The sequence below is a fragment of the Primulina eburnea genome, unplaced genomic scaffold (assembly GCF_022965805.1).
Source record: "Primulina eburnea isolate SZY01 unplaced genomic scaffold, ASM2296580v1 ctg87_ERROPOS800000+, whole genome shotgun sequence".
NCBI classification, from domain to species: Eukaryota; Viridiplantae; Streptophyta; class Magnoliopsida; order Lamiales; family Gesneriaceae; genus Primulina; species Primulina eburnea.
This window is the reverse complement of record NW_027331644.1, coordinates 97,442-109,849: the sequence shown is the minus strand read 5'-3', so window position 1 is coordinate 109,849 and position 12,408 is coordinate 97,442. Positions and strand designations below refer to the sequence as shown.

Here is a 12,408-nt window from a genome sequence, read left to right as displayed (position 1 = left end):
TCACATATCTTTCCAATTTTCCACTTAAAGAAAATTAAACACTGCTTCAAATCTTTACGCAATTTATCGCTAATTTTTGCATCTACCCATTCAATTTTTGTATAACATGTAATTGATTTGCATTTGAAACCAAATAAATAACCAACGACAAAGTAATGGTAGTCTATCTTTTCAAGTGGAGTAATTGATTACCATTCGCTCTAGTTTTTTAGTACATTTTATACACTTCGAAATGTCGATTACACTTACACTATGACTCTATCCTCATTCCTCAACATCCAGACAAATATCATGAGATTCATATTAGTTTGCCAACCCCAGCCTCCTCGCGTAAAGATTCATCAGACTCCATTCAAATACAAGACATCCACGGCCACACTGAGCTCAGCCAAGATACCGGACGAGTCGTAAGTATTACATATCCAATATCAACACAAAATAGAAGGACTACAAGTTTACCCCATGGTTTGTTTATGATAAATACTAGATAAAGCACATGCCTGAGCAAAAGTCACGGTTGGCTGTGAGGTTTACATAAGTCAGGGTAAGCCTAACGGACTGCTATAACTTAGCCATCTACAAAATTCATTGAGTCGACGCTTCTTAGTTTCTCCTATTCGATCATCAGTTAGTAACTAGATGAGACGCAGATCCCAGAAATGGAAGCATGCATGAGTATGTTACGTACTTGACACTATCAATCAACACAACAACAAATATTGGTGAGATGGAGTTCTTTCCCAAAACACCATCAACGTCACCACCACCTGTTTCTCTTGGATCCACCAGCACCGAAACCACCATTGAAGATGTTGAGTTATTACCATCCAAATTATCTTTCCGTGAATTTCTTTGTCTATGTTCTTCCGAAGTATTATGATGGCATTCAGGTAGGGGAATAGGGTGATCGTGAAGGAACCTTCGGTTTCTTCCCTTGTTGACATGTGTAGAATTTCGAGCCTGCTCTTCAGAAATGTTTTTTTGAGTGGAGGCTGGAATTATGGCTCCTGAAACAGAGGCTGGTGATACGTCAAACTGGAATACTTCAGTGCACATCCCGGAGCTCAACATCGGCCCTGATTACAAATAAAAGCAAGATCTAGTTATACTTGTGGATACAAAATGAGAGCTCCATTTATATAATTTTACCCAAAAATTAATGATCAAAGACTTGTTTCCTTGTGAGAGCAAAGTGATTGTGGAAAACTAGAAAAAGAAACAAGGGTACTCATAAATAGCGTACAGAACTTCGTCTTCGTTAATTATTGTCCAAACGGATATTTCAATCCATTAGTTGACAAAATTATAGAATGGAAGGCGGTAAAAGGATGAAGAATTAAGAGACTGTATTTAACATAGTTTCATAAATGCACTCCTACTAATATGCTAATAGATGACTATTTAGCTTCCAGCGTAGTGAGCAGGCACGAGGGACAAAAAATCTTGGAAATATTTTTAGAAGTGCGGATCAAGAATCGTGCATAAGAACAAGCATGAAAGAAAATAACGAACAATAACATAGAACATCTTTGCAGACAATCTATTATCTATACATTCCCAAAAAGTATCTACCACACAAGTCACTGTTTATTCAATTAAAAAGTATCAAGATTTGATTTTTAACTCGTTATCAAAATCTAAGAAAGTCAACAGTGATTTAGTTCTGACCTAAATTAACCACAAATTAATAAAAATACTCTAACAAACGAAAATCATGTGCAAAGAAAGGTCAAGATTACCAGCAAGGCCTTCACGAAACCATTGATGAAGACTGCCATCATTTGCTGTCGATTTCAAGTTTTCCCTGTCTTCTATATCGGGACGGAGGGCCCTGAGGTGGGGATTCCTGACACCGTTCCTTCCCACACCAGGAACAGGAATAGCAGGAACCAAACCTACAGGAACTGCCAAACCAGTCTCTCCATCAACCTCTGTGTTAGATACTACGGCTTTCTCGCTTGCCAAAACCGAATGAATGATCAAATTTCCATCTATCTTCACAAGCTTATCATTTCTGGGAACATACAACGAGGCGACAAGACGTTCACTCCCATTGCCAACACGAGCAAACTCATCAGCATTTGGCTCACCTCCACCACCATTACCTCTTTGACAACAATGGAAACTACTATTAGTACCACTATAATCTCCCCTACCATCTCCCCTGCCGCTAAATTTTTCGCCATTTGCAGTCCCATTGACCACCAGCAGCCTCCAGTGATGTTTCTCGTAATATCCATCACCAACATAATTTTCTCCACCGTTGAGTGCCTGTCTAACTCCTCCATACCTCACATTGAGGACTGGAACCAAGCCTCCAAACAACATTATAAAAAGAATTAAACCTAGAAAACTAACACCGGCAACCTTCTTACTTTTTTGCGCCTCATTTTTCTTACTCTCCACTTTCTTACTCACCTTCCGTGACTGAGCTGGCTGTTGCGGTTTCAACCTTGGAATTGGCACCAAAGGAAGTTGCGACCCTTGTGGCTTCATCATATAAGGTGGAGCACACGGCATCCACGGATACATCATGGCTGGGTGTGAGTACATTCCAGGAGGAGGAGGTGGCATCTGGGGAGGTGGGGCAGCCACACCACCACCACTGCCCATTTGTTTCCGAAGAGTTACATTGTCAGCCATAAAAAACGAGATTTTTGCATTCAAGTCTTGAATTGTTGAATGCATCATTCTCACCTTATCCTCCAATTCATCGACGTAATGTTTCTTCCTCTGTCTCGATAATTGTGCACTCTCTCTATTCCTCATCAATCTAGCCTTCCTTTTCTCTTCCTCCTCACTCAACCCGCTATTATCATCGTTCTCATCGTTACTGTTAGACTTCGTACATTTAGCAATCCTAGACTCAACATAACAGTCATCGCTTTCTTTTTTCCTTTTCAGCAAAGAACCAGGAGCGATATAATTACTCGAGTCCTCTGATTTAATTTCATGATCAACAAAAACATTTATAACGGAATTGCTCTTTAAATTCGGAGAGGAACTCACCGATCGAGCGGAACAGTCACTGGAATGCTCTGAGACATGAGACTTGCGATTTCCCGAACCCTGGGTATCAGGCGAAGTGCAATTCACCTCCTTTACGTCTCCGACACTATTTTCTGAAATCCCTCGATTTGATCCATCCGATTCAGGAGACGACAGATTGAGATAGCCAGAAATCTGATTAGACTCTAAAACAGGCGAGCCGGAATTCAGAACCCCGGATCCATGCAAGCCGTAATCTCCCGAAAAATCTCCGTCACCAGAATGATGCCGCAAGTCCGAAGAGGCTGATTTAAAAACGCCTTGATAAGGAGCCAAATTCGTGCCAAAATCGAACCGATCGAAATTCGGGTCCAATTCGGGTTCCATTTTGAATGAATTGGTCTCTTCTGATTTGGAGGGATCCCAAATGAGGTCATCAAAATCAGCTGGTGTGAGACTAAAATCGTCAAGGATGAAATCGAAGTCGAGTCCTTCCAAATCGTTAAGGTCTTCGCCTAAATTGCAGTCACTGTCGATGAATTGATGTTGAGAAAATAATGTTGCGTCGACGGGTGGAATTGATAGCGCCGAATCAAATTCAGCGGTTAACGCAGGCGTCGGCGGAAGATCCACGGTGACCACCGTCAGGTCAGCCATTTTTCCTCTGCAGGTCACTCTGTGAGGACTTTGCATGAGTTTCCTGCCCGAGGAGAAGGGCGTTGGGGTTTTAGAAGTTGCAGCCCTAAGAAACCGTACGCGTTTATAGGGAGCGTGATTCCACGCGCTAGTGTGTGAATTTTAAAATCCCATGATTTTTAATGATTTTTTAATGATTTTTTTATATATACCAGTGTTCAGTAACACATCATATTTTAAAAAAATTTGTAATTGATAATTTTTTGTAAAAATTATATATTATTTTAGTAAGTGTGATATTTATAGATTAGATATTAGATAAAATTTACTGAGATTATTTGAACTTTTAAATAAATTAGAGATATGCCGGAGAAAAAATCACAAAAAATAGAGAACTATATAAAATTTACTAATAAACTAACGAGTGAGTCTCATGTGAGACCGTTTCACGGATCTTAATCTGTGAGACGGGTCAACCCTACTCATATTCACAATAAAAAGTAATACTCTTAGCATAAAAATTAATATTTTTTCGTGGATGACCAAATAAGATATCCGTCTCACAAATAAGATCCGTGAGACCGTCTCACACAAATTTTTGCCTAAACTAATAAAAGCAAATTTAACTAAATATTATGAAGTATAAAAATGTAAGAAAATTTGGTGTCACATTGACATGTCAATATTAGTATGAGGTACTCAAATTTAATTATATAATATAATATAGATATATCTCAAAAACTCTTGTAAGATCGTCTCGTTAATTTTATAAAATATATAGATGTTGTTTCGTCATGAGATCCTAATTGCACAGCCCCACGAGACGGAAAACCGACATCGAAGCAATTGCCTTGTTGGTATTAATAGTGATCTTTTTGATATATATATATATATATATATATATATATATATATATATAAATATATATATATAAAATCACTAGATCTCAAATATTTTTTAGCATGGATAAAATTAATGGTACTAAAGTTGTAAGTTTCATATCAATTATAACAATCTTCTCACCAACTTAATATATTTAATATTTTACAATTTAAAGATAAATAGACATGTTTTTGTTTACAATAATTTTATCATTTGGAAAACTGTTTTTATCATTTGGAAACTGTTTTCAGTCGACTTACCTAAAATTGTGGAAGTTTGGGCCTAGAAACTTCAATGATTGACTTTGTGAGATAAATCAACAGTATCGATCCACTCTCTTGTTTTTTAGTAATTGCATGTGTTTCCTGTACACGTACTATAAAAATAAATAATCCCTCCAATTAGTATACAGAATATATAAAAATATTAGTAGTTGAAAATAGGGTAAATTGTAGATAAATCCCTAATACCCACCTAACATTTATTTCAACTCCCTAAATCTAAAAACTTTGTTTATACTCCCTAAAAGTTTTAAAAAAGACAAAAATACCCCTCCTTCTTATTTTGATTTTAATTGATCCTCCGCGTCCCCAAAATGGTATCAGAGCATGGTTAATTTATTTCAAACACGAAAATTTTATTATTACTAGTAACTAAATGTATGAGAAGGAGAATTTCGAAAAATTATGAATCCGAACTTTAGTTCGAGAAAGATAATTCACAAGAACTATTCCAATACTTTGGAATATACACAAGTTCATCTAACTATTGTTAGATATCAGAAACAGGAGAACAAAGGTATGTTCCAATGGTGACCATCAAGTTATGGTACAGATCTGATGGAAACATCAGACATATGACAGTATATGTCATGTATCAAGAAATGAAAGGATTTAGGTATCCCCGAAATCATTTTAATCTCTATTCCAGAAACATTAGTTTCCGAATAGATCTATTCAGATGTTCTATAAAACATCTGAAACAACTCATTGAATCAGGGAATTTATCTCCTGATGAAAGACAGCAGTGTTTGCAAAACCTTGCATACACAAAAGGTAGACTCTTACAGGCAGAAAAGACCAGATCTTCAATGATCTGTTAAATATGCCAGGGACTACCATCCAGTTCGAAATTGAAATTATTTCCCTGGAAATAATTCAACTAGAACAAGAATTACAGCGAAGTACGTGCTTCACTGAACTCAGAACAAAAGGTATGCGTTTACAAGGTTTAAAGAACCGTAAAAACATACTTCAAAATCAACTCAGAAGAAATTCTTCAGAGAACAATGGATCTGAATAGACAGAAGATCTATGAAGGGAAGCAACAGCACCCTCAGGTAAAAATTTATGATTCAGAATAATAAATTTCTGGAGATAATACCAGACTCCTCTAAGCTCTCTCTGGATCTTAGAGAAATACAGAAAACGGTACAAAATTATGGCAATGTGCTATATTATGTACCTCAAAGGGTTGAAAAGGTCCTAGAGAAACAAGAAGAAATTCTTGAGATCTTAAAGGATATTCAAACAAGAATACAGAAACTAGAACAACAACCAAGTTCTAGTAGAAGAACTTCAGGAGGTTGGCTACCACCGTCCTTTGGTACCGAACCTTTGTTACATCAACAAGGGAAGGCCAGAGTGGTGTCAAAACCCTTAACTGAAGAAGAAAAGATGATCAATCTAATCAAGTCTGTCTCAGAAAAGAAATTGATCTAATGACAACTTTAGAAAGGATTGGTTTGGAGGATCTACAAGAGCTTGCGGAATCTTTCGCAAATCTCAAAGTGGTAGATCTAAAGATGAATACAGCAGTAGGTGAAACACTACCTGCAATAACCTGGTCATCTTCTCAGGAACCACCAAGGGAAAGTATGGGATCTCATAATGTAAATATGAGAGAATCTCAAACTGATTTCCATACTGGTGGAGGATCACACCCAGCGGGAACAAGGGCAAGGAGAACTCAAATTCCTTTGCACCAAACACCCTATGGGAAAACTGTTTTAGATCCTATACATCCTTACGGGGTTATGCTTAACCTTGATGTATTGGACTTCAAAAACAGAGAAGATCTCATAGACGATTGGACATCTGCTATGAGGATTGCAGCAGGAACACTTGATCTCAACAAAGAAGGATTCATTAAACTTTTGGAAATGAGTCTTATGGGATCAGTAAAAATTGCTTGGGACATGACTTCACCAGACATGAAAGAGTCGGTCCTAATTGGGGAATCTCTTAGTGAGATCGCTGGAAAGATGGCTACCCTATTCAAAGCACACTTTATAGGGGTAGACTATTTCAACAGTCAAGATACAGAGAAGAAGAAAAAATATACTCAAGCTCTGTATAGTCTTGAATTACATGATATATGTTTGGTAGATGAATACATTATGTTTTTCACCAAATATAGATGGAATTCAGGAGTCGAAGAAGATATAGCTATGCAGCTTTTCTTCGCAAAAATGCCAAGTCCTTGGAGAGAAATGCTCATAAGGGAATACGTACCTGGTAATCCAGATACATTGGCCAGAAGAGCCTCTTTCCTCAAAGGAAAATTGGCAGAATGGTGTCACATGGCAGCATTACAAAAGAATTACAAACGACTAAGAGGTATCAACAAAAGAACTCCTTTGTGTTGTAAGGAAAATGATCTTCCAACAATTATTGGAAGTAAACCACAGAAGCATAAAAGGAAGCGTTTTAGGACTCATCCTTATGCACGAAGTGGAAGAAGTTCTTGGAAACCAAGAACCGTATGGTCTAGACAAAAAGCCAGATCTTATAAATCTGGACAAAAAAGCGGACCATCAAGAAGTAGGATATCATCCCAGGCATCGAGTTCATCTCGAAGCACAGGAAGAACACCTACAAAGAAAACTTTCAGAAGAGCTCATACTAGAGCCAATGAAAGTTTCAAGGATTGTAATTGCTGGACATGTGGAGCCAAAGGTCATATCTCGACCAACTGTCCAGAAAATGAGAAAAGAGGTATTAAACGCTTCGATCCTACTCCGGATATAGAAGATGCAGTTTATTACCAAGATCTCATTCAAGTATACCGATTTGAGGACATTGCCTCAGATGAAAGTATATATGAAGAAGAAGAAGTCTTAAGTCAAGAAGAATCTGATGGAACAGAATCGGAATCTGACTGAAGACGAGGTGTTTCGACACGAAACACATGAAGATCTGTCTGGATTTTTCAGCCAGACAACAATATCTCATAACATGGTTCAAAGAATCATGAGAGAAAATCCGAGCCTACAGAGATATCAAGATTTCTCTGCAGGACAGGTAGAAAAGTTCTTAGGAAGTCTTGGCCTAAGAAACAGAAAGCATCACCTAATCTATAAAGTTTCTAGAAGGGAAATGGCAATCCCGATGGAACTTACAGGAAATAGAATGGAGATGCAGTTAATTCCTTCCGAAGAAATAAAGGAGGAATTACAAAAACTCAAGATAGAAGTAGCAAGGACTATGTCCTGGATTCATATAGGAGCAATCCAGATTATGATAAAGGCTACTTTCAAAGAAGGGATAGATTCACCAATTGATATCGCCATATGCGATAAAAGAATGGGGAATCTACAAGATTCAGTACTGGGAACAATCTCAGGAAACCTCTGTGCAGGAAAAATTGTAGGAGTAATCTATCCAAGGATAGCCTACAACCTGGCAGATCGAGATTTCAGCCGAGCCTTGACATTACATCAGAACTTCAAGGAAAAAAGGTTGATGAAAGAAGGTAATAGACCATATTCTATTACCTATCAGATCTCATATGCTCTATCTAATACACATCATTCTGAATTGTTTATTAGAAACGAGTTTATTGAAATCCCTGAGATATTTGGAAAAGTTGCACAGACAATTTATCCAGAAAGAATTGAGTTTCCTTTAATACAGGAAACAGATATCCAGATCCAAGACAAACCAATTCTACAGAGGAATCAAAGTCTTAGACTGGAACCAAGAAGACTATCTTTTCAAGGAGATAGGATTACAAGTTACAGATGGGATAAAAAGCCTGTCATAGAAACCCAACAAGAGCCGAAGAGTTTTTCTACAATAGGAAAACTTAGATGCCCAGAAGGGTGGAAGGAAGTAGAAATAGTATTTGACATTACAAAGCAAAGGAATCAATTTCCGTGTAATTCAATATACTATTTGGAACAACAGATGATAGGAACTTACCAAGGACTGATTAATATCGGAGAATTGGAGGTTCATATTCAAGGAATCTCAGGAAAAGAATCAGATCGACTGATTCTTGGACTAGAGTTTCTCGAGGAACATAAACCTTGGAAACGTCTAGAGTATGGAATGGAGTTCATGGCAGACGATAAAATGTGGAAAATCCAATGACCACAAGTCCATTCTCCATATACATTCCAGTAGGAATGTTGTATGAACAATATAAGGCAGAATACTTTGCTGCATATATTGATTCAGGTGCTGGAATATGTACAGCAAAACGAGGAGTTTTTCCAAATGATTTGGAAGAAGAGTTACCCAAGATTGCTGGAAGAGATTTTTCCAGAAGAATCTTAATCTTATGTAAAGGGATTAAGATGACTGAAATCATGATTGGCGGTGCTGGACAAACACCTTGGTACAAGGTAAAGACACCACCAATTTATTTTCATGATACAGGAGCTGACATATTGTTAGGAAATAATTTCCTACAAATGTTCAAATCCTATACACAAGAAAATGAGACTAGAAGATTAGTGTTCACAACACCATGTGCTCACAAAATCATAGTCCAGAGACTTAGAGAGGCATTTTACAGAAAATTGCCGATCCAGTTTCGCAGCAAGCGTGGTGATTCAGGAAAACTTCTGAACCCAAAAATGAAGGATTCAAGACGGTTTGGAGAAACAATGCTCCAGGTAAGAGCAGATAAGGAACTCCAACCAGAAGATATAGAATGCTTTAAGATAACTCTACATACAAATGAAGTAGAGTTTGAATCTAAGGTATCACTGGAAGATGTCAAGAAAAGGATCAAAGAAAATTACAATGAAGATCCCTTGGCATGGTGGGACAGAAATCAACTCAGAGCTTGCCTTAAGATTAAGGAAGGCAAAGAGTATGAATTTGTCCGTTGTAAACCCATCCCAATGAACATCATTGATCAGAGGGATATGCAGATTATAATCAAGGAACATTTGGACCTTGGATTAATCAAAGCAGGTATGTCACCATATAGCAGTCCAGGTTTTCTGGTAAGAAATCATGGTGAGATTAAACGAGGAAAACCCAGATTGGTTATTAATTATCAAGAAATTAATAAGATTCTGGAGTTTGATGGGTATTTTATACCAAGTAGAGAACACTTGATTAGTTGCATTCGCAATGCCAAGATATTCTCTAAATTTGATTGCAAGTCTGGATTTTATCAGATTCGGATGCAGGAAGAAAGCAAGAAATTCACAGCTTTCTCCACACCTCAAGGACATTATATTTGGGAAGTATTACCAATGGGATTGGCTAACTCACCCCAGATATTTCAAAGAAAGATGGATAATCTTTTCAAAGATTATTTCAAGTTTATGTTTGTTTACATCGACGATGTTTTAATAGCATCCAAAGATATGAATGAACATGTTAAACATTTAGAGATTTTCTCTAATGTTTGCAAAAAAGAAGGACTGGTTTTATCTGAAAAGAAAGCAGTCATAGCTACAAGAAAGATTGAATTCCTCGGAATTGAAATCGATGAGTCAGGAATAATTCTGCAAGAACACATAGTAGAAAAAGTGCAGAATTTTCCAGAGAATCTCAAAGACAAGAAGCAACTTCAAAGTTTTTTAGGGGTTGTTAATTTCGCGGGGATGTTTATTAAAAACCTAGCAAAACACAGAAAGGTGTTCAGTCCATTATTGAAAAAAGATGCTAGATTTATATGGACAGAAGAACACACAAAAGGACTTATCCATTTAAAGAAGGTTTGCAAAAATCTTCCAAAGATGGCTATTCCTCAAGACGAGGATGATCTGGTATTATATACCGATGCCAGTGATCATTGGTGGGCTGCAGTATTAACAAAGCTCACACCAGATGGAGAACAACCATGCAGATATTGTAGTGGGTTATTCTCAGATGCAGAAGCCATAAGATGGCATATCAACGAAAAGGAATTTTATGCAGTAAAGAGGGCTTTTGAAAAATGGCCGTTATTTTTACTTGCAAAGAAATTCACTTTGAAAGTTGATAACACTCAAGTCAAAGCCTTTTTGAGGAATAGAATTGAGTCTAAACCAGAGAAGGCTAGATTATTACGATGGCAAGCTTTATGTCAAAATTATATTTTTGATATTATGATAATAAAATCTCATGAAAATATTCTTGCAGATTTTTTAACAAGAGATGGACAGCATTGACATTGATGCTATTATCAAGATGCAGAGGCATTTGAGGGAACACCTTGAAATGCTTCAAACCGAGTTCAACAAGTTAGCTGTTAACGCAGAAGTTGCGGGAAGGCTACAACAAGCTGATAAGAGAATTGTCTCTGATCGAATTACAGGATGTTTACAGGCATATACTCAGTTATGGTCTGTAACGCAAAGGCCTATCCTCCAGGGCATTGAGAGACCATTGGTTTCTCAAATGGAGAGTTTTCGAGTACAGGACTCTATACCTGTAGCGGGGGATTCAAATACCCCTTGCACAAGTGTTAAGTCGGGATCATCACGAGATGAGTCGGCTGAAACAAAAATTGAGACTCCTGATCCTTATCTTGAGTCCTCAAGTCAACCCTTCACCTCGGGGATTGAAGAGGGAGATATCAACCTTAGGCCTCGTATCGACAAAGGCAAAACTAAGGTTGGTACTAATGAAGTTACAATTTCTCCATTACAGGTTTATCAGCAAAACTGGGAGAAATTAAAAACAAGAATTGGCATTAACCCAGCTACCAACAGGGTTGATGTTTCAGGAAAATATCCAAGGGTATGGATGAAGCCTAATTCATATCCTAAGGAGGTTAAAGCTTGGTATGAATTTGGGGCTCTTGCCTCAGTTTATACTACATCACCCAGCTTTCCGGAGATTTCATGTTTACCAAAATGGATCCAGGAAGCGGTTCACGAAACTTGGGCGAATAATGATTATTTGTCCAGAGGAGATATTCTGGAGTTGTATTTTTTCAGTGCAGCACCAGAACCAGCAGGGAAAGGCACACATGAAGCCTTTCATTTCATCAAGCTAAGGAGGCCAGATTTAAATATCCAGAAATTCATCAAGGACCCTCCGACAGAAGAAACACCCCTGGTGTCTTCAATTACCGAAGATGATATTTCTACCAGAAGAGCTTGGGGTATTTGGGTCTGTCTCACTGAGATGGACAAAGTCAAGTTCCCGTTCAAATTCTACAATCATTCAGTGAACGGATCATTCCTGTTGAATACCATGACAGGAAAAACAACAAGTTTCGCAGAAGATTTATTTGAAAAGAAAAGAAATCTTTTGTGGAACAGCAAGCTACCGGCAAGCAAAGAGACTCGCCGAAAGTTCTGTAATATGGCACACATAGGAAGATGGTCGGAAAACATCTGCCCTGAATGCCAAATACAGAAAGAACCAGAGTTCGGTAAAGGTTTCAAACCGAGATCTGATCGGAAGCATTTTACCGAAGCAAGGACAAGTGGGGAAGGACCACATGCACATCTTCCTCGAGGATACAGAAAACCAAAGATTCCTCGACAAAACTAAAAGGGACATGTGACCCTCCACTACAAAAAAAGGACCACCACCATGTGAGTGGCAGGAACAAGACAACCACTAATTAGTGGTAAAAGACAAATGGACCACCAATAAACAAATGGTGGATGACTCAGCAAGCATTGGATACCAATCCAAAAGGAATCCAATAAATTAAAAAGTAAAT

General features: G+C 37.7%; 1 protein-coding gene across 1 annotated transcript; it reads right to left on the bottom strand.

Moving 5' to 3' along the window:
• Positions 1–211: 211 nt before the first annotated feature.
• Positions 212–3,764, bottom strand: LOC140822503 (bZIP transcription factor 17-like). The gene is made up of 2 exons (XM_073183274.1): positions 1,740–3,764; positions 212–1,076 (listed from the first exon to the last, which is right to left on the bottom strand). The coding sequence occupies exons 1-2, from the start codon at positions 3,679–3,681 to the stop codon at positions 625–627; spliced, it is 2,394 nt and encodes a 797-aa protein (XP_073039375.1). The 5' UTR covers positions 3,682–3,764; the 3' UTR covers positions 212–624.
• Between the last annotated feature and the right edge of the window lie 8,644 nt (positions 3,765–12,408).